This window comes from Anolis sagrei, chromosome 5 (assembly GCF_037176765.1).
Source record: "Anolis sagrei isolate rAnoSag1 chromosome 5, rAnoSag1.mat, whole genome shotgun sequence".
NCBI classification, from domain to species: Eukaryota; Metazoa; Chordata; class Lepidosauria; order Squamata; family Dactyloidae; genus Anolis; species Anolis sagrei.
The window spans coordinates 185,362,031-185,383,745 of record NC_090025.1 but is presented as its reverse complement, the minus strand read 5'-3'; the positions used below and the strand labels follow the sequence as shown (position 1 = coordinate 185,383,745).

Here is a 21,715-nt window from a genome sequence, read left to right as displayed (position 1 = left end):
AGGACACCCTGATGTTTTGATGTTCTACCATTCTTGTGGGAGGCTTCTCTCATGTCCCCGCATGGGGAGCTGGAGCTGACAGAGGGAGCTCACCCACACTCTCCCTGGATTTGAACCTATGACCTGTCTTCAGTTCTGCCGACACAAGGGTTTAACCCATTGCACCACCAGAGGCTCCATATGAATAAATGATAATAACTGGAGGCTTCTAGGAAAAGCAGCACACTTTTTGCCAACCTCAGGAGTAATTTATGGGGCTGAGGCTCACAAAAACAACCTCAGGAACTACATGAAGTCCTAGGATTATTCTTTGCTCACCCTTGGTATATGCTGACCTCTTGTAGATGTGAAGTTTGAGTTCCTCTGAGCCCTTTCTGAAAATACTGGTAGCAGTAGCTGAAATTCCCTAAATGCAAAGCAGGAACTCTGTCACTGATCTACAACCTTTTCCTGTTAAAATATTTTGTTTTACTTTGATTTATTTTAGAAATGTATTTTTTAAAACAAGAGCTTAAAAGCATGGGGAATAAGCCACTGAGAAATGGACGTGTGGTCAGAATGTGGCCTACTTTAGATTTAGTTGGCGAAAGACAAAGATAATGCAGAGAAGAGGGAACAAGAGACTGGAGCAACGAGAATGAATGAAGAAATTGAAGGCATTTGTGTATGCACAAATTCCTTGTGCAACTTGGCATCATTACCACAAAGAAGAGTTTAATCAAAAGTCTCCAAGGAACCATCACAAAGGAAACCCTTGTGTTGCCAGCTTTGGTGTAGTGAAAGAAACACCTGCTATGCACAACAAAAAGAGAGGCAAACAATAGGCAGAGAAGAAAAACCTGCAACAAACAATGGGAACTGGGGCGGTCATTTTCTCTCTCCTTCCCTGAGGAGCAACCCACAACCCACTTGTTCTGGAGTATTCCTACTGATTTGTATAGAATTGCTTAGGAGTATAATTAATGCCAGTTTTAAGCATTTAAACACAAAGCAGGGGAGATACAAAAGTTGAGGGTTTTTTTTTTGAAACCTTCAATAATATATTATGTCAGACAACAACATATGCTATTTACTACAGGTAACTATAGGTCCAAGGGCAGAAAATGTTGCCTTTGGCCATTCTAAGAGACAAAAAAAGGCTGTAATATTTCCTCTCCCTTTACAGTCTCATGATTGGCTGAAAATCTATTCTCCTGTTTGATTTGGTGATTTTTACTGTTTTGTTTTGAAACATGCCTAAAGTCATGAGGATAGGAAGGAAGGAAGAAGCTGCGTGCTCTCAAGCAAGCTTATAGGCACTACCTGTTAGTGTGTTGATACTCCAGCTTTTTTTTTTCCGGAATAGGGAAGCGGCAGGAGAAGCAAAGCAAAGCTTCCAAGGCTGAAGCTCCACCTGGAGCTCTCTCTAGAACAGTGGTTCTCAACCTGTGGGTCTCCAGGTGTTTTGGCCTACAACTCCCAGAAATCCCAGCCAATTTACCAACTGTTAGGATTTTTGGGAGTTGAAGGCCAAAACATCTGCGGACCCACAAGTCGAGAACCATTGTCTAGAGATTCAGACAGGAATCCAGGGGATTTCATCATGCCCACTGACATCAGAGGGCATCACTACATACCCTGATGCCATCTAATCCACAAAAGGCTATGGGGTAGAGAATTTTGGACTCACAGCAAAATGTATTTTTCCAGCTCTGGGTTCTATCATTCGCACAGTTTAGCACAGAGGTGATGGAAGAGTAGTCCTGGGTTTGGATGTGGTTCCCAAGAATGTAGCCCTTGTTCTGGACTCTTTATAAGTCCTCACACTCTCACCAGGTTGGACTTTTTCTGGATGAGTGAAAAACAGCTTCTCCTGGAATACTGGAAGAATGGCAACTCAGGATTGTTGTAGGTTTGGGGGGCTATATGGCCATGTTCTAGAAGCATTCTCTCCTGACGTTTCACCTGCATCTATGGCAAGCATCCTCATACCTCTGAGGATGCTTGCCATAGATCCAGGTGAAACATCAGGAGAGAATGCTTCTAGAACATGGCCATATAGCCCCAAAAACATACAACAACCCAGTGATTCCAGCCATGAAAGTCTTCAACAATATAATGGCAACTCACTTTTACAACATGGTGTGGAGGGTGCCCTGCACTGATTAATGTGCAATACATGGCAATGTATCTGAGGAAGTGGTACCCATTGTTTCATTTATCCATGTCTGACAAAGAAGGATCTCTCTATTCATTTTCTAGGACTTCTTGCAAGAGTCCATGATATTCCTTGGCTGGAGGTCCTTCATTTCAATAGGGCTCATTATTATCCATGGTTTTGCATGCCCATACTATTGTATCTCCTATACAGAGTGGAAATTCCCTCTCCTGCTGTGTGTGTGTACGTATGTGTATGTGAGTGATCATGGGATCACAGATTTCCAACACAACACACATGCACTAATGGACAGAGATATGAAAAAGAACACTCTAAAATCAGTATGTATCCATCCATTCCCTACACCAACACAATTGTGGTGAAACAATGAGGTGATGTGATAAAGTCCTAAGGTAGGTTTCTTCCCTACATATGATCCAACCAACACTGTGAACTTTCTGAGTCAAGACAAGATTGCTCTAATTGTGCTGGGAAAAACAAAATGAGATAAGAAAACCTAACTCTTTTCAGGCACTAATGAAATCACATTTTCTCCACTTCCAGATCCAAGTATGCTCCTCCTTTCCATAGTGCCTGATGGTCAACCCACTCTATTTTACAGCTTTATTGCTACTATCATAGTAAAATTTAAAGGATGTCAGACACATCTGCCAAGTGCACAATAAAATCCAACATAATAAACAGAAAACCCATCACATTGTACTGATCCATCGCCATTCAGATTTCAGATTGTTACCTCCCTAGCTGGTGATTCAATTATGTCTCATAAAAACAGCAGCACTGGGCACTGCCCATCTTTAGAGGAATGATGTATAAGGGGAAACCCATACTGATGCCGTCAACAGTACTGGTGACTCAGTAGGTGGTACCAATATATTTCCGGTGAATCACTCTGCCAGAGCTTCTCCTTGTTGGCAATGAGAGACATAACTGCTGCCCAAAAAAATAGCTGGAATTTAAGAGAATAAAGCATTGTCAGCAGCAGCATTGCCCAACTTTTCTATATTAAAAGCTGCTTTATTCTCCAAACAGGGATTCTCTGATCTAGGGATTTTTAATTTCGGATCCATCAAAATAAATGATAAATAGGATCCATGCCATTGGCACAAAATATTATTTTCTATGAAATTTCTTTCCTATTACTTAACATTTTTTTCTGCAACTTTGAATGTCTAAGTAGAAATATACTCTTCCCCAGTGCCCATGGTATTTTCTTCCCTTCCAAGATTAGTTTATGTGAAGGAAATAAAATTCTAATGCAATAAAATAAATTATATATAACATCTGTAGGAATATCTTTATGTCCATTTTTCATCAGATTTTCAATGTTGCCCATAAGCAGGAAACAAACAAACAAACAAAAAGGAAAAAAAAAAAACAGAGGCAGCCACTATTTGATCTGAACAACTTTTTATAACATCTGAGTTCTGCACATTCTCTGTACAGTTGTTAGCGTCAACATTATAGTTTTCATTTGCATTATTTTAAAGATATTCTATGTTGCATTGTGTCCCATTATTGGGAGTAAAGGATATAAACAATTAATTAATGTTAATTAAGTAATTGATTGATTGGGGGGGGGGGTGGTTGACTGAATGTATACTTTTAGAAAAGTATTTTAAAATGTGCAGCAGTTGACAAAAGGTGCATCCACACAGCACCCAAAATGTGGGCCCTCTCGGACTTTTAACTGAGATGCCTCAGGTAAAAGCGAATTAATTTAAACCCTGCTTTCTCCTGAATTAATTAGGTACTGGATTAGACATGGGTCTTCCTGAAAGACCCGGTCTAATTGAGTATGGACCCTGTGTGGACTGCCCCCCTGGCAGTCCTGGGACTATCAAGGGGGCAGTCTGCACAGCCCTCATGGGTTTTTTGGGCTGATTCACCCCAAGAGCACCAATCCCTTCTCAGAAACTCTTGACCTCCTCCCCCCCGGCCCCAAAAAGAGAAAATAACTTACCAGACCACCATTACACTGCTTTCAGAGGTTTTCTAGCGCATAGAAATGATGTGGCAGGAGAAGGGGCATGAGAAGTGATTGTGCTCCCCTCTCCCATCTCCTGGTGCATCATTTCTCCATGCTGGGACATCTTCAACAGCTGGGACATCTTCAACAGCAGTGTTATGGTGGCCTGGTAAGTTATTTTCTCGTTTTGGGGTTTTTAAAGGAGTTTTGGGGAGGGGGTGAGGGTGTCTGCCTGTCCTCCTGGAAGCTTCCGAGAGGGCATGTTGACAATTCCTGCCAAAAGTACGGGTTATTTCACACCAGTGTAGGGACAGAAGTCTGCCCCGACCCAGATTTTCTAAACCTGGGTCAGAATGGACTTTTGTGCTGTGTGGAACCGGCCAAACTTGTAAAAGACTGATAAGTGGGGCTGAAATGAGACAGAACAAATGCAATATCTGAAAAAAGAAAGAGAAAATGACCAAAGTGAACCTAATGTATATATCTATATCCGCAGGGAACTGGATAGGGGGAGTGTGACTCTGCTGGTTCTCTTGGATATCTCAGCGGCTTTCGATACCATCGATCATGGTATCCTTCTGGGGAGGCTTGCTGGGATGGGACTCAAGGGCACGGTTTTACTGTGGCTCTGGTCCTTCCTGGAGGGTTGTTCCCAGTTGGTGAAGCTCGGGGATTCCTGGCCACTGACCTGTGGGGTCCCGCAAGGTTCTATTCTGTCCCCCATGCTACTTAACATCTACATGAAACGCAGATGACACCCAACTCCACTACTCTTTTTCACCTGACTCCAAGGAAGCCCCAAGGATACTGGACCAGTGCCTGGCTTCTGTGATGACCTGGATGAGGAAGAACAAGTTGAGGATCAATCCTGACAAGACAGAGGTCCTCCAGGTCCTGCTCGGCAGTCAGATTAATAACTAGGGCAACTTATAGGGAGCGGTCAACCCCCCTGTTTAAGGAGCTCCACTGGCTGCCGTTTATTTTCCGGTCCCAATTCAAGGTGCAGGTTATCACCTACAAAGCCCTGAATGGTTTGGGACCAGCCTACCTTCGTGACCGCATCTCCCTCCATGTACCATCTCGGGCCCTCCGTTCATCTGGGGAGGCCCTTCTTTCGCCCCTGCCAGCTTCTGTCTCTTTTTATCTCGCCCGAGTTTTAAATTAGTTTTAATTAGTCTCTCTTTTAATCATTATATGCAATCCGCCCATTGTCATTATGATTGCGTCTATTGTAACTTTATATTGTTATGTATTTACATGTTTTATTTTATTATGATGTTGCTGTTTACGTTTTCGGTTGTGTTTTGGTTTTATTTGTATTGTAATTTGTTGTTCGGGCTTGGCCTCCTGTAAGCTGCTCCGAGTCCCCATTGGGGAGATGGTGGCGGGGTATAAATAAAGATTATTATTATTATTATTATTATTATTATTATTATTATTATTATTTCTGCCCTGGATTTATGGTCCTCCCACAGAGCTCTATAAAAGTTGGCATATGCATTTTGACAATTACATTTTAGCGAAAGGCAGGCTTTGGCCAAGCTGAGATCCACCCAACACTGTAGACATCCCAGCAATTGCTTAAAACAGAAGCCCAAGCAAGAACCCATGACTGTCATAATGATGTTCTTGTTTTGGGGGGAAACACAGCGATGCTACACGGGTGATTTGTCTGTTAAATTGAATCTTTGCCTCCAGATAGCAAGATAGATGGATACAAAGTTTATTTTGAAGCGTCTCCCGGTGCCTTGTGAGCCTGACTGATGTGAGATGTTATTTTGAACATGCCAACGCATCTGAATGGCGGAGAGTCCTTTTTTTCTTTTTCAGCTCGCATTCCTTGATAAGTGGCAAAGCTCCGCACTTATCAGTCACTCAAAGTGACTGCCGCTGTCAGTTGTGTACAAAGCGCAATCAGTTTGGAAGCACAGACACCGGCATTTTTCTTCTCAGCTTGAAGCAAACACGTTTTGACTGCTAGTCATTCAATTTTAAAGCATCGTCAATTAGGGGCGGACGGAGATATAAAGAAAACACATCCTAAACACCTCCACCAGCCAGCAGTAAAAAAAATTATTGTTATCTTGCTTGAATCATCTTTTTTCCCACCTTGTCTTTCTTTCTTTTTCTTTCTTTCTTTTTTTTAAAATGCCTTCCCTCAGCAAAAGCTGCCTTTTCTCTCTCTCTTTTTGGCTGCCAAAGAAAAGTGCACATGACTCCACATTCTCCACGCGGATGAGACGGTGATCATATGGTGTACTAATGTTCCCCTCAGTAGGTCAGTTCAATGGGCAAGGATGCTTTTCTTTCTCTCTTTCGGCACCCTTGGCTGCATGCTGGGCTTTTCCATATGTACAAGCACATGGTTGCAAATAAAATAAAAGGTATTCTAAAGCACACCCTCCCTCTTTCTCTTCATCTCTGCCCACCCACCCCTCGTGTCCTGAAAGAGAAATAGGGCAACCGATTCTTCAAGCCTGTCTAAAGACGATCACAAGGATAGGCATGCAAAATAAAGACCGGGTAGGAGAATTATCCACCATACTTTTGTAAGCGTGCCAATCTGATGATTAGAGGGGATATTTTGCCCCAAAAGAAGAAGAATGAATGCTTAGTCCATTCACAATGGCAACAAAACCTGTAGACTGTGCCACTGGACACAAAGATGCCTCTCTACTTACAGTAGTTGTAGTTTTCTGTGCTAACAAGTGTTGATGTGCAATCAAACTACAAATTCCTGAATTCCATAGCTTTGAGTCATGGCAGCTAAAGTAGTATCAAACTGCATTTATTCTACAGTGCAGATGCACTCTAAGGCCCCATTTACACTGCCATATAATCCAGTTTCTGAATGCAGATTAACTACATTGAACTGGATTGTATGGCAGCGTAAATTTATATAATCCAAAACAGTTAATTTGCATTCAGAAACTGGGTTATATGACAATGTAGATCCAGCCAAAGTCTAGATCTAACCCAGTGGTTCTCAGCCTGTGGGTCTGCAGGTGTTTTGGCCTACAACTCCCAGAAAGTTTACCACCTGTTAGGATTTCTGGGAGTTGAAGGCCAAAACATCTGGGGACTCATAGGTCACTGATCTAACCGATATTGAAGAGGTACACCAATGCATATAGACGTAACCATAGCTCCAGAATGAATCTTAATTCACCTGTATGTGGATACATTTATCGATTTATAAAAGGTAAGGTACTGGTGAATTGGGACTGGTAAAAATGAGGGAGGAAGATGAAAATAATTTAAGATAATAGCTAGATTCACGATCTCTGACCTGGATCTGTTGCTGTAGAAGGTTGATTTTGTGTTGTTGCTGCAGAAGCTGCTGCTGTTGTCTTGCAATCTGTGTGGAGTCAATGTAATATACAATTTAATTAACATCACATCATATTTATCCTCTTCTTAAAATAATAATTAGCAAAAGCAGACCATTGTCCACTTCACTGGGAAGTTTGCCAGCATTTAGTCCTACACAATTTAAAGCAATAGCCACTTCTACTCTGTCAACAAATGTAGAAAATGTCAAACAGCTTGTGTATAATGGTCACAAAAAATAGCCCCAGCTTGGCACATTTATCAAATAATTGGGTTTTTTAAAATTAAGACTATATTCCACTTTTTATGAACAGCTTCATTTGATGCCATATAGTGGTATGACTTTAGTAAAAAGATCTCATGCCATCCATAATTTCACAGATTAAAACTGGGACATGAATGACCACGCACAATCAGTGTAGAAAAGAAGCAAAAGTTATTAATAAGGGAGAACTCACAAGTGCAGAGAAGTTACAGCATTTTCAATGTGTTATTGAAGGCGTTTGTGGCTGGAATCACTGGGTTGCTGTGAGTTTTTGGGGCTGTATGTCCAGGAATGTCCAGGGTGGGAGAAAGAACTCTTATCTGCTTGAGGCAAGTGTGAATGTTGCAATTCCACAGATATATAAACCTCACTTGCTTAGTTTCCAACAGACCTCACAACCTCTGAGGGTGCCTGCCATAGATGTGGGCAAAACGTCAGGAGAGAATGCTTCTGGAACATGGCCATACAGCCCAGAAAACTCACAGCAACCTTGCAGCAATTCCTTTTTCCTGAACCTGCAGGGAAGAGCTAGAGCATGCCCTCTAATATTCCCTGACTGAAATAACTTAGTGCAAACTACTACAGTATAGTACTATATAGTACTATAGCACAGAAGCCCTTAATTTCAGTAGGATTTGCTATTAGCTATGGTTTTGCATCTCCAAGTGAAGTCCAGAAAGTGTGATGGATATCAGAGTCATACTGTATTTACTAATCACGTTGTGTTTATTTAAAAAAAGCAACCAAAACCTTTAACTTCATCAAAATAGTTCTTATCTATTACTCTAAAGCAAATTTACAGCAGTGGGTGAGTGATGGATGTTTGACCCACTCCACAACTGGACCAAATCAAGCAATCAGTTCAGATAGATAGAGCAGGGTAGGACTCAAGTAAAATTGATACATGAAAACAATTTAACAGAAATAATTGTCATAATAATAATAACAATAATGTAACAGGTTAAGCACATAAAACAATTCAGCTATTTAAAACATTTTAAGGTAAAGGTAAAGGTTTTCCCCTGACATTAAGTCCAGTTGTGTCCGACTCTGGGAAGTGGTGCTCATCTCCATTTCTAAGCTGAAGAGCTGGCACTGCTGTAGACACCTCCAAGACCATGTGGACAGCATGACTGCATGGAGTGCCATTACCTTCCCGTTGGAGCAGATCCTATTGATCTATTCACATTAGCATGTTTTCAAACTGCTAGGTTGGCAGAAGCTGGGCCTAACAGCAGGAGCTCACCCTGCTCCCTGGATTTGAACCAGCGGCCTTTCAGTCACCAAGTTCAACAGCTCAGCAGTTTAACCCACTGCGCCACCAGGGGCTCCAAAACATTTTAAAATATTTTTAAAAATATAAAAAATAAAACAATGTTCACAGATATTTTTGAGCACACCATTTAAGGCTTCAAAGCTTTAATAAAGACCTGTCTTTTTATTTTATATCTGTCAGTGTTGGTGCCAGTTGGACCTCTTGGAGAAGATCATCTCCCATGTTTTCATACAGTATTTACTGGGATGAGGGAAGGAAATCTGACAACTGTATCTATGATTTTTACAAGATCGTGAGTAGGAGGCAATTTAACTACTATCACATCCCGTCGAATGCTTTGTGTAGCAAAAGTGGGTTTCCAAGTGACATTAGAGTGTGGTCAAGATGAGAAAATCTGTTAATGGGGAAGAACATGGTGGTACCAGTTGGGCCTCCTTGGGAAGGGCATTCCACAACCAAAGTGTCATAATGGAAAAGGCCCTCTCCCATGTACTGAGCCTCCCGGTTAGGCAGATAGCAATGTCCCTTTAGCACAACAGTCTTCTGGTGAATGTATACAAGAAAAGGTCTGGTTTCAGGTTTGGAGGTCCAGGATCACAGTATGCAGTGGGAATGGAGGAAGGTGGTTTCACAACCCTATCTACTGTTCTTACAAATTCTAGCATGGGGAGATTTGTCTACCAACACATTCTGTTCCAGAACAAAACTGAGATGTGTGTCTAAGCAACATGAGTGGTCAAGGGTATTAATGAGGAAGAGCAGGGAAAGTAGGAAAGGCTTCTGCACATTGCTGTTGCCTGAGTCTACTGGGAATGCAAATGACTTTTGAACTTTGAAGATAGATTGCACAAGGTAAAGTGAGTTGAGCACAAAGTGGGAAAATGAGGAACAAGAGTAAAACTGTTGAAAAGGTGTGAAGATATAGGATTAATTGGGATTGTCTCTGTTAAAATAGGATGGTTGGAGGCTAAGCTATCACATAACGGGACATGTAGTTTTCAAGAAAACCTCTTCTTGCATATGTACAGGTACACAGCATACACACAGGAACGATTTCCTCCATAATTTGAGCAATGTAGTTATGACCAATATACTCAGGTGTCAGTAGTGGTCGAGAGGGCCTTTGTGCAATTAAAACTTGTGTGCCAGCTGCACCCGTACCTCGTGAAGTCCAACTTGGCTGTGGTTACCTCCAGATTGGATTACTGCAATGCACTCTACATGGGGCTGCCCTTGAAGACGGCCCAGAAATTGCAGTCGGTGGCCAGATTACTAACTGGAGCAAGCTACAGTTCAAATAGCTACAGTTCAAATAGCTCTACTGGCTGCCAATGAGTTTCCAGTCCCAATTCATGGTGCAGGTGATTACCTACAAAGCCCTAAACGGTTTGGGAACTGCATATTTTTGCAATCACATCTTCCACTATGAACCAACACGAGCCCTAAGATCATCTGAGGAGGCCCTCCTCTCGCTTCTGCTCCATCTCAAGCATGGTTGGTGGGGACGAGGGAGAGCGCCTTCTCAGTGGTGGCCCCCTGGCTCTGGAACGCTCTTACTAGGGAGATCAGACTGTCATCTACCCTGTAATCCCTCTGCAAGAACCTAAAAACATGGATGTTCCGTTGTGCCTTTGACGAGACAAATTGGCCCTTTGATACCTAAGTTCCGGCACTTTAGCCTGGGCCTCCGCTCTATAATCCTGACATTTTAATGCCCAAGGACATTACTCTCCCATCCCTTCCACTGAATTTTGCACTTTTGCTTAACTCTATCTAGGAATTTTGCACAAACTCATAGCCCTCTGAACTTAGCACTTTTTTTGCTCCTATGGTACTGTTTTTATGATGTTATGTTTTATTGTGATATGTTTCTATTTGCTTCTGTTTTTTATTTTATTTTATTGCATTATATTTTAACTCTGTGCTCTCTGGGCTTGTCCCTTTGTAAGTCGCCCCAAGTCCCTTCGGGAAGATGGAGGCAGGGTATAAAAATTCAGTTATTATATGATTATTACTTTAAAGAAGAAATTCCCATTGCACTCTATTAGTAAATGCAGATCTCTGTATATTTGATCCAACTTTCCACATACATCCCTGAAAAAGCAAACCCTAGCATGGGATTGGAAAAGATTTCGCAACTCTTAAAATAGAGATATGTTAATGGGATGCTAATATCCTGCTCCCCAACTAAAGAGCAGGACTAGATTAAAAGTCTCTTTTAATAATCGCTCACCTGTTCCTGTTGCTGCTTGGCCAGCTCCATTTGCTGGCGTTGCTTCTCAATTTGCGAGGCCGCCAGTTTCTTCTGCTCATCATGCGCTGCCAGCAGCTGCTCCCGCAAACTGGTCAGCTGATTGATCATGCCCATAAGCTGCCTCTCTTTCTCAGCTAGGCTCTCTGGAGTCCCTGAGCATCATATGGTGACAAAAGGTAACAGGAGAAAGGAGAGGGGGGAGAGAGAGAGAATGAAAAATGAGAATTTGGTGCTCTTCCAACCCAACAGTTCCTGTAAAGCAAAGTACAAAATGCATATTGGAGTACAGCACCCTAAAATGACTTAATTATTGACTGTCTCAATCTTTTTTATTTACTTATTCATTTATTTATTTATTCATGGGCCACATTGGCAGTACACCCAAGTGTTCTGATCTATAGACATGTGTGTCTAGCATTGGATTCTCCATCTCATGCAGCGGGGAATATCTCCCAAAACCGGGCCAAGGACAGATTGTTGGTGCTACTTTGACAGTACTAATCATCACCTGTCTTGAAAAGACAGGGACCTTGACAGCAAGGATGTGTTTCTGTCTTGCTTTTTGGTGGGGGGTGCATGCCGGTACATTATTATCTGGTACCTTTGTTTGACGTTACAGTGCAAAGGGACAGGCAGGGATGTTTTTGTACTGTTTTCAGAAGAGAAGACAGATGTTGGAAGCAACTGCTGCATGACATAACCAACCTTGGGAAAGCTATGTTTTGGACACTACCTCCTAGAACTCCAGTCACATTTTTGTTTGTTTGCTTCTGCTTCTCTGTCTTTCTAAAGCCAGGGTTTCCTTCGGTTGCTGTTTTCTCTTCAATCACAATGCAATCACCATGTTTAAAACTTGGAGCAAATAATGGCATTTGTATTGATAGTGCATTTGAACAAGGGCAGTAGAGAGAAGGAAATAGCAGTGCATCACTGAGGTATATCTACACTATACAGTTGTGACCAGGTTGTGGCACAGTTAGCTGAGAGCTAACTGCATTAAATCACTGCTGACTGAGCCCCCGGTGGCGCAGTGGGTTAAAGCACTATGCCAGTAGGACTGAAGACCGACAGGTCGCAGGTTCGAATCCAGAGAGAGGCGGATGAGCTCCCTCTATTAGCTCCAGCTCCTCATGCGGGGACATGAGAGAAGCCTCCCACAAGGATGATAAAACATCAAAAATCATCCAGGCATCCCCTGGGCAACGTCCTTGCAGATGGCCAATTCTCTCACAACAGGAGCGGTTGCTCCTGACACGACAAAAAAAACACCAACTGCTGACCGAGAGGTCATGAGTTTGAAGCCAAACTGGGTTGGAGTGAGCTTCCGGCCATTTGTCTAGCTTGCTGTTGACCTACGCAGCATGAAAGACAGTTGAATCTGTCAAGTAGGAAATTTAGGTACCGCTCTAATTTAACTAATTTACAGCACCATAAAAACCTTCCAGCAGCATGCAAAAGAATGAGGAAATACTCCATCAAAGGACTCAGTGTCACAATGGATGGTGAAGCAGCAGCTCCTCCTGTGGCCGGAATAGAGTCAGAATCCAGCATACCCTCATGAAGCCAGAAAAGGCTTGGGCACAGCTGGAATGTTAAAACGGCCTCTGCATCTGTCTATATATGTTGTATGTCTAACTAGCATTGAATGTTTTCCATGCATATGTGCATTGTAATGTGCCCTGAGTCCCCTGCAGGTTGAGAAAGTCGGAATATAAATATTGTAAATAAATAAATAAGTAAGTAATAGAGTAGATGGATTCTACTTTAACTACCATGGATTAATGGGATTCTGGCATTTGGAGTTGGGTGAGGCACTAGCATTTGTTGGCAGAGAAGGATAAAAACCTTGAAAACTGTACCTCCCAGGATCTCATAACATAGGGCCATGGCAATTTCAGTAGTGTCAAACTGCATTAATTCTACAGGGTAAATGCAGCCCCATTAGTGACTTCCTTCTCTCTCCCTCCCTTGTCACCAAAAATGCCCTCAGGTGACTGGGTTGCAACTGAAAAGAACAGCAACTGATGCGCCTTGGGTTGAAAGTAACTATGCAGGGAAACAGAGTTGATGTACACACTTCAGAAATATCTTGAGCAAGACGACTTTCTTTCTTTTCATTTATTTATCCAATAGGTTCCTCAAGACATTGGGAAATATGAGCACAAAAACCAACAAAAATTAAACTAAAACAACCTAAATCAACAAACCAAGAAATTATCATCATTTATCAGCTCTCTTCCACAATACTTAAAATCACCAGAAAGTGTATTGTCTGTCTTTGCATACCATATGTTGCACCAAATGGGTCATTCCAAAAATGTAAGTGCCATCACTGTAATTGATCCTACCTAGTATACTTCCTGATCATTTACAGTTATGGCACCTACATCTTATAACTAGTATACTTTTGAAGGAGCTCCAAGTGGCGTAGTGGGTTAAACCACTCAGCGGCTGAACTTGCTGACCAAAAGATGTGTGGTTTGAATCTGGGGTGAGCTCCCGCTGTTAGCCCCAGCTTCTGCCAACCAGAAGCGGGGGGGGGGGGAGCAAAGGGAGGAAAATCATCCAGACTGGTTTAATACGCTTCCAAGGCTTGAGACAGAAGAGGGGGGAGAGGAAAGGCAGGAAATCCACCCACTCTTGTTTAAAACACTTCCCAGGCTTGAGACAGAAGAGAGGGGAGAGGAAAAGGAGGAAATCCATCCAATCTGTTTTAAAACGCTTCCCAGGCTTGAGACCAGAAGCTGAATCATTTCCAACTCACTTACTACTTCGTAACAGAAATGGCGGAAAAAGTTTCGGAAGGGCAAAGGGACTTCCGGTTTCCTTAAAAATGTCGAAATCGGATTCAAAAAGCAAATCTGTCCTAATTTATTCCGAATCACAAAGATTCTGACCGAATCTAACCATGCCTATTATCCATAAATAGTTGAATAATATGTTAAATAACAACGCAAATATTATGCAAGATACACATTATTTTCACCCTTCTGTATGAGATGTGCTGCTGTTGTAATGTTCCATCGGGTCAGTTTGAAGTTACAGCAATTTTGTGCAGGAAAGATCTTTGTGAAATCTTGTTATTGACAGTACTGCTCAGGTTATGCAAATTCAGGGCTGTGACTCCCTGACTGGCTCTTTCTACCTGTAATGTGGTCTTCATCATTTCCTACTGTCTTAAGTTTAATTGAGAAACATCAACTTTTCTCATGAATTGTGTCATCTCATTGTAATGTCCACAGTACAATACCCTTGGTCAATTTGGCTTCTGTTGAGAGTTCATGACTGGACTCATTCGTTAATCATTTTGGCAGTTCAGGATATTCATAGAACTCTCTCTAGCACCACATTTCAAATGAGTTGATTCTCTTGATGACAGCCTTCTTCACTGTCCAGATTTCACACTCATACAAAAATATCAGAAATACTATGGCATGGAGGTGTCTTTTTTGGTATTCAATTATATATTTTTGTGCTTGAGGATCACAGCTGTCTTGGTTTTCTTCTAATTTCTTGACTGCACTCTCCATTTTGATTAATGAGTGAGCCAAGGTGTAGGCAGGCTTCAACAGTTTCAGTGTCACCATTATCAGTTTTAAAGTTATGCAAATCTTCTCTGGTCATTATTTTGGTTTTCAGTACTGTTCTATTATTTGAGCAAAGGCAAAAAGGGGTCTAGAAAGAGAAGGATAGTCCATTTTATGGGGGGGGGGGAGGAGGGTTGTGTGAAGGGAAAACACAATTTCCCCCTGTTTTCCTGTTATTCTCCACATTGTTTATGAGTGGGAAAGGTTTTTCTACCTTAACTCCCCCTACTCAGAGTGAAATGGACTAACCTTCTTTGCTCCTTTTGGAGTCTGCCTGGATAATGGAACAGTACCTGGTTTTCTTTATATGGAGAGGTAACCTTGGTTTTTCTCCTTCATTGAATCCTAGAGGTGGAAGAGACCTCATGGGCCATCCAGTCCAACCCCCTCCAAGAAGCAGTAAAATTGCATTCAAAGCATCCCCAACAGATGGCCATCCAGCCTCCGTTTAAAAGCCTCCAAAGAAGGAGCCTTCACCACACTCCGCAGCAGAGAGTTCCAATTGTGCTTGTGACAACAGTGGGATGGAGAGAAGTGCCTCCTCAGAGGATCTTAATCTCCATAGGGGGAGATGCATTTGGACACATAAATTGGGCTGGGGCCATTTGCAGCTTTATAGGCCAAAGTCAGCACTTTGAATTGTGCCCGGTAGCAAACTATTCACTAGATATGTATATTTATCATACATATTCACTAGATATTTATCATACATATTCACTGGAGGGAAGGATACTAGAGACAAAGTTGAAGTACTTTGGCCACATCATGAGGAGACAGGAAAGCCTAGAGAAGACAATTATGCTGGGGAAAGTGGAAGGCAAAAGGAAAAGGGGCCGACCAAGGGCAAGATGGATGGATGGCATCCTTGAAGTGACTGGGCTGACCTTGAAGGAGCTGGGGGTGGTGACGGCCAACAGGGAGCTCTGGCGTGGGCTGGTCCATGAGGTCACGAAGAGTCGGAAACGATTGAACGAATGAACGAATGAACCACAATTCACTAGATATGCATGATATATGCATCTGCCTCAGAGAAGTGAGAGTCATCATGGTAAAGTAGTGTTAGCACTGGACTATATAACTGGAGACCAGGATTAGAATCTCCACTTGGACATGAAAACTCATTGGATGACCTTGGGCAAGGCAAACACCTTTGTAGAAATTTTGCTAAGAAAACACTAATCTTTAGAGTTTTCCATAATAGACTTTAGAGATTTATATGCTGGGACCAACCCTTTTCCTTGTGCCTGGAGACAATATCAAAGCCAGTGGAAATATTGAAGCATTGATGAAAACTGTCAATTCTGGGAGGTAGGGGTGAACAGTCAAGTTGACCATTTTAGCTTTTCAAAAACTTTTTCCAATTCTCCTCCCTCTCCTTTTTCTTTGTGATCAGGTCTTTTCTGACTCACAGTAACCCTAAGTTTCTCCAGTGATTTTCACCTTCCGGTCTACATAAACTCCCTCAAGTATCTCTGCAGACAACAAAGTTGGTTCTAATGTTTTTAAAAATAATGAAATGCCAAAACAAAATTAAAAAAACTCAACTCTCAGCTGAGGTCTATTTCATTCCATAAAGAACTGCTGGAGAAATACACTCTACTAAATATTTTCACAAAAGCAGCAACATGGGAGAAATGCCAGGGAGAAGGAAATCCAACAATTCCCCATGTGAAATCTCTCTTTAGTGTCCAAAATGGAGATATAAAGTATACTATTTATTAAAAAATGATTTTGTAAGAAATCTTCCAAAGATGTTATAGCAATGTGCTTGCTACCTGGACATTTTCTAGAATCCACCGGCATAAACGTAGGTTTTACCCTACCCCCCCCCCCCCCCAGGTAATTTTATCAAGCTTTGCCAAAAATATTATATTAACAGTTGTTCTACGCCAAAAAAAGGTACAGCTGCAATTCTCTTAAAGGGTAATCCTTCAATTGCAAAGTCAGCCACACAGAAGCTTTTCCCAGTACTGTTTACTATGAAATAAAAGATGTTTGATTTTATATAAGCACTCAAGCAAGAAGATAAGTAACACTATATAGAGCTATATAGATAGTGAAATCAGCAGAAGGAGTAGAATTCAAACCAGATGACAGGATAGCAATTGCTGATAGACCAAAGGCAATTCACTTTGCACTTTGGCAGAAGAGGTTTCCCCAGAAAACAATAAAACAGCTCCTTTCTTAGCATGTATTCTTAAAGAATAAGCACACGTTGACTGTGAAAAACTGGCACTTCAACTGTGTGATCTGGAATCAGTTTTGACCTTGTGAAAATGTTTGTAGCCCTCATAATCTATGTGAATATTAATGATATATTCTGCACAACAAACAAAAAACAGTTGAAAAAACACCACATCAGTTTAAACAAAAGAGAACCAACATGGAGTCACCATTTCTTACTGTAACAGCAAACTAGAACAATCTGTAACTACCAATTTGGAAGCAAAATAAGGCTGCCTTAAAATATGTTTACAGCTTCTTCCCACCCGCTATGTATCCAGAGACATATGATTTTGCAAAATAATGATTTAAAAAATTAACTGCCTGACGGGAACACTGAGCTTTTAGAAAAATGTCTGCATTGTAGAATAGCTGAATGTTATGGAGTCCTGGGAGTTGTAGTTTGGTGAGGTACTAGCACTACCGGGCTAAAGACCTTGTAAAACGACAACTCCTATAATTGCATAGAACTGAGCCACAGTAAAGTTGATGCTTTAAAATTGTTGTTGATTTGGTTGTTCTTTTAATAGGATAATTTTATTGATCATAATATCATTAAGTTGAGAATTGCATTGAGATCCAATATTGGTGTGAAGATTGCATAGTGAGAATATGAAGAATGAAGAAGAGAAGGACGAGGAAGAAGAGGGGGCAGCAGCAGCTGAGATTGTGATATTTCTTAAGTTACGCAAACTAACCGGTAAAACACCTCTCTTTCTTTCTGTCTCCAACCCCCCACCCCATTACATACAGTATGAATGACTACAAACATTAGGCTGTAATTTTAACAGAAACAGGGAGGAAATGCTGGGGCTTAATGTATTTGCAGCCAACTTCATGATTGGCAGGTTGTCACAGTAAGGAATGCCTCTGTCTGATCATATTGCCAACAGAAGAAAACAGAGGTTTGCTGCTTTTCATTCCCTCTTGTCTCAAGGCTGAAGAAGAAGACAGACAGCCTTGATGAGCAAAAATATAATACCTCCAAACATAGCCCTCAAGTTATTCTAATTGGCAGGGATGTCCCTCGTTTGAACCTAAGCTTTTAAACTGTCCCTCCATCCATCATTATCCTTGCAACACCCCCTGATTTTTCACTACGGGGCCGTGTTCTTCTGCTTATTGCCAACGACATCTCTTCAGGACTCTGGAGAAATGATAGCTTCCAGTTCAAATATGACATCAGACATGAATTCACTAGGTTAGTGGTTGTGTTAGATCTTTGAAAATTGCTGGAGGACCAATTAAGGGTCATCTTTGAAAATACAAATTAGAGCAGAGTATGCCTACATATTACACAAATTCAGGCCCGTAGCCAGGATTTCGATTCGGGGGGGGGGGGGGGCTGAATTTTTTTCAGGGGGGTTTCGGGGGGGCTGAGTTTCGGGGGGGGGCTGAGTCCGAGTGAAAGAGGGTCTACCCTAGCAAACCTTTTGTATCATTACCCCAATACTCCCGTGCATATGGGATATACTGAGTATGGTGATCAGATCATGATATGAATAAACATAACAGTTTAAATAATGCACCAGTAAGGCCTTTTCGCGAACCACAATGAGAATTTCGGGGGGGGGGCTGAAGCCCCTCAACCCCCCCCCCCCCCCCGCCCCCCAGCTACATGCCTGCACAAATTTATTTTACATTGCATCCCTTATATGTAAACAGCTCCTTCATGGATGAAAACATGGGCAGTGGGGAGCCAGGCCATCTACATGAAGCTTTCCTCCTTGTGGCTTTCTATGATGGACTCTATTCCCAATAGATTTGGCACTCAAGAAGGGTGTGCTTTCAGGAGGGCAGCATGGGCAGACTATTTTCCCACATCTTCCCTTCAATGACTTTCTATTCCACGGGTGAAGAGAGGCGAATATTTTGACTGTGTCCTGTACAGTATTTTCCTCTTACAGAAGCATGCCAGCAAAGCGGGCAGGGGAAAAGGTTGCAGATATTGCACAGAAATCAAATTATGTGGAGTACTTGAGACTCAATCCCTCACATAGTATGTGGCTCTACTGCACAGTTCATCCCAGCTCATGCAGCTCCTCCTCCACAACCACCACTACCATTTTTTTTTTAAAAAAATGGGTTCTTGGCCAAGGACTAGAGAAGCCTTGTGGCTTCCATCTTAGTGGAAGAGTCCATATATTTTACATTGCAGTCCAAATATAGGCAACTTTGTAAGGGACAGGGGCAATTTCCACCTTTTGCCCCACCACAAGAGTGCATTTCCCCCCCAAGAAACCCCAAAATTTCAATTTTCTCTGCAGTACCTTTCAAAATTGCAAAAAAAGGTCATATCTAGTTATATGGGGTAGACATATCTACCCCATATGGGGTACTTGTGATATGGGTTTTTTCCACATGATTTCACACATCTATTGGCGTTCTAATGCTTTTGATGCAGAAATTGCCAAAAGAGTCCACCATTAAAAATTAGGGGCTTGGAGAGTTTTGGGGGCGTGGGAAGGGAAGCTCCAGAGGACACATAAGTATGGGCCACATGCAATATACACTTTCCTAGCTTTGCTGTAGATGTCTTGGGATGAACTTCAGGGTCATTTCATGGAAAATGGTGGTTCAACTACAGATGACATGCAACCCATGAGCATACTTAGAATCTACCAGCCATGGATAACTTGACAACATCCCTGTGGTTGTAGTCCAATGGAGGCAGCAAAAAAATTGAGGCTGACTGTCACACATGATAAGTTTTCCCAAGTGTCTGGGCATCACATGTTCTGCAGTTGTGATCTATTATGTCCTGTAGGAAAAGGCAAGGGACCTACCACAGCCTCAGTTTTAACCAAGGATCATCTATAACTCTGTGATCTGGATGTTTATGAGATAGATACAGCTTTCTAGTAAGAGCTTGGCAAGAAAAAAAAAAAGATAATGCTAAGAATGGAACAAGACAAAAAAAAACAATGAAATGCATCTATATTTATATATTCAGTGCTCATTCAACCCCCTGTTGCTAGATTTCAACAATGTTATTTTGCTTTAAGACTTTGTTATTTCAGTATGAAAAATGTCTGGCAGGATAAAACTAGCTTGGTTTACAATCCTAGGAGACTAAAGATTTGAGCTTTAGTCAAGTGTTTACATGCACACATGTAAGGCTAACAAGTGGCAAAAAATTCTACACATGTAAATCCTTCCCCTAAACATATACACATATCCAGAAGTGTTCTTGATCTTCGAACACTGAACATGAAAGTCTGAAGATGTATCTATAATTGCAATTGGCTCAAAGCCAACACATCCTTGGTAAAATTACGGAGTTCCCATGATCAGGAATTCTGTAACATCACCTTTCCATATCTAGGATGTACCTGAGTGTGTAGGGGTGCTCTGGCTGCTACTATGACACCTATGTTGTTGTCGTTGATAGGAAGTAGGTATTTGCACATAATGAGTGATTTACAAGAAGACTTTCCCCAGTAATGCAGAAACAATTGCATTATAATTGTAACTTAAGAAGTGATGATTTAATGGCTTTTTAATTTTCTAGTTACTTTTACAATTCCTGGCATATGGTGGAGGAGAAATACTGCCTGGTTCCAGTGCTGGTTAATGCTCGAATGTCTTTATTAGGGTGAAAATGATCTGGGTGGGAAAAAATCATATTATTGGCCAATGACTTGTAGCATAGATGCTAACAAAATCATAAGTGTTTGGGCAGCCACCATGGTACAGTAGTTTGAGTGTTTTACTGGGTTCACATTCATGTTTGACTGTGCAAGAGTATTGGATGACTTTGGGCAAATCCACTCTCCCCCAGACCCAGAGAATGACAAAGCAAAGTCACTGTGAACAAACTGCACAGGAAAACCTTATGATAGGTTACCCTTAGGCTCATTGTAGATCAGAAATGACTAGAAAGAACTTGACAACAATGCTGTCATCAACACTTGTTTCACATACTGTAGAAGAACCCTGTTTAGGAATTGAGTGTTATAAATGTGCACTTTTAATTTGAAAATATGATGCACTGGAAATAAAAGCCCTATTCAGGTGTTTGACAGCATGGGTGAGTAATATGGGTGTTTAGATGTTTGATAATTTGGGTGAGTCATGTGGGATATGCCAATGACATCATAGTAATAAAACAATATAGAAAAGTATTCGAGCAATTACTGAAAAAAGTGAAGGAAGAAAGTAAAAAAGCAGGCTTAAAGTTGAGCAGTAAAAAAAAATGCCTATAGATGATTAACATAACATTACAGTAGACAATGAAAGCATTGAAATTGTTCAAAATCATTGCGAAGAATAAAGATTGCAGTCAAGAAACAAGATTAGAACTTAGAAGGGCAACAATGAAGGAAGTAAACAAGACCCTGAAGTGTAAAGATAATTAAATGCAGAAATTAAGATTGTCCATTCAGTCGTATTTTCCTTTTCTTGGTATTGTTGCAAAAATTAGACAGTGAAGAAAGCTGATAGGTAGAAAATCAACTTGTTTGAAACGTGTTGGAGAAGAGTTCTACAGGTACTGTAGACTGTTTAAAACATAAATCTAGAGCAAATCTGACCTGAATTCTCCCTAGAAGCCAACATGACTAAATTGAGGCTGTCATAGTTTGGTCATATCATGAGAAAACTTACTAAAAAAGATTGTGATGCCTGGAAAAGAAGAAGGCAGTGGGAAAAGAG

The 21,715-nt window shown here is 41.4% G+C and overlaps 1 protein-coding gene across 9 annotated transcripts in view; it reads right to left on the bottom strand.

Moving 5' to 3' along the window:
- SOX5 (SRY-box transcription factor 5) overlaps window positions 1–21,715 on the bottom strand; it is an 897,493-nt gene that overhangs the window by 202,581 nt on the left and 673,197 nt on the right. For all 9 annotated transcript variants that reach the window (XM_060776580.2, XM_060776581.2, XM_067469306.1 and 6 more), the window contains 2 exons: window positions 11,232–11,404; window positions 7,417–7,485 (listed from right to left, as the gene is read on the bottom strand). In XM_060776580.2, coding sequence (XP_060632563.2) covers window positions 7,417–7,485; window positions 11,232–11,404 — 242 coding nt within the window. The remainder of the gene's footprint in view (window positions 1–7,416; window positions 7,486–11,231; window positions 11,405–21,715) is intronic.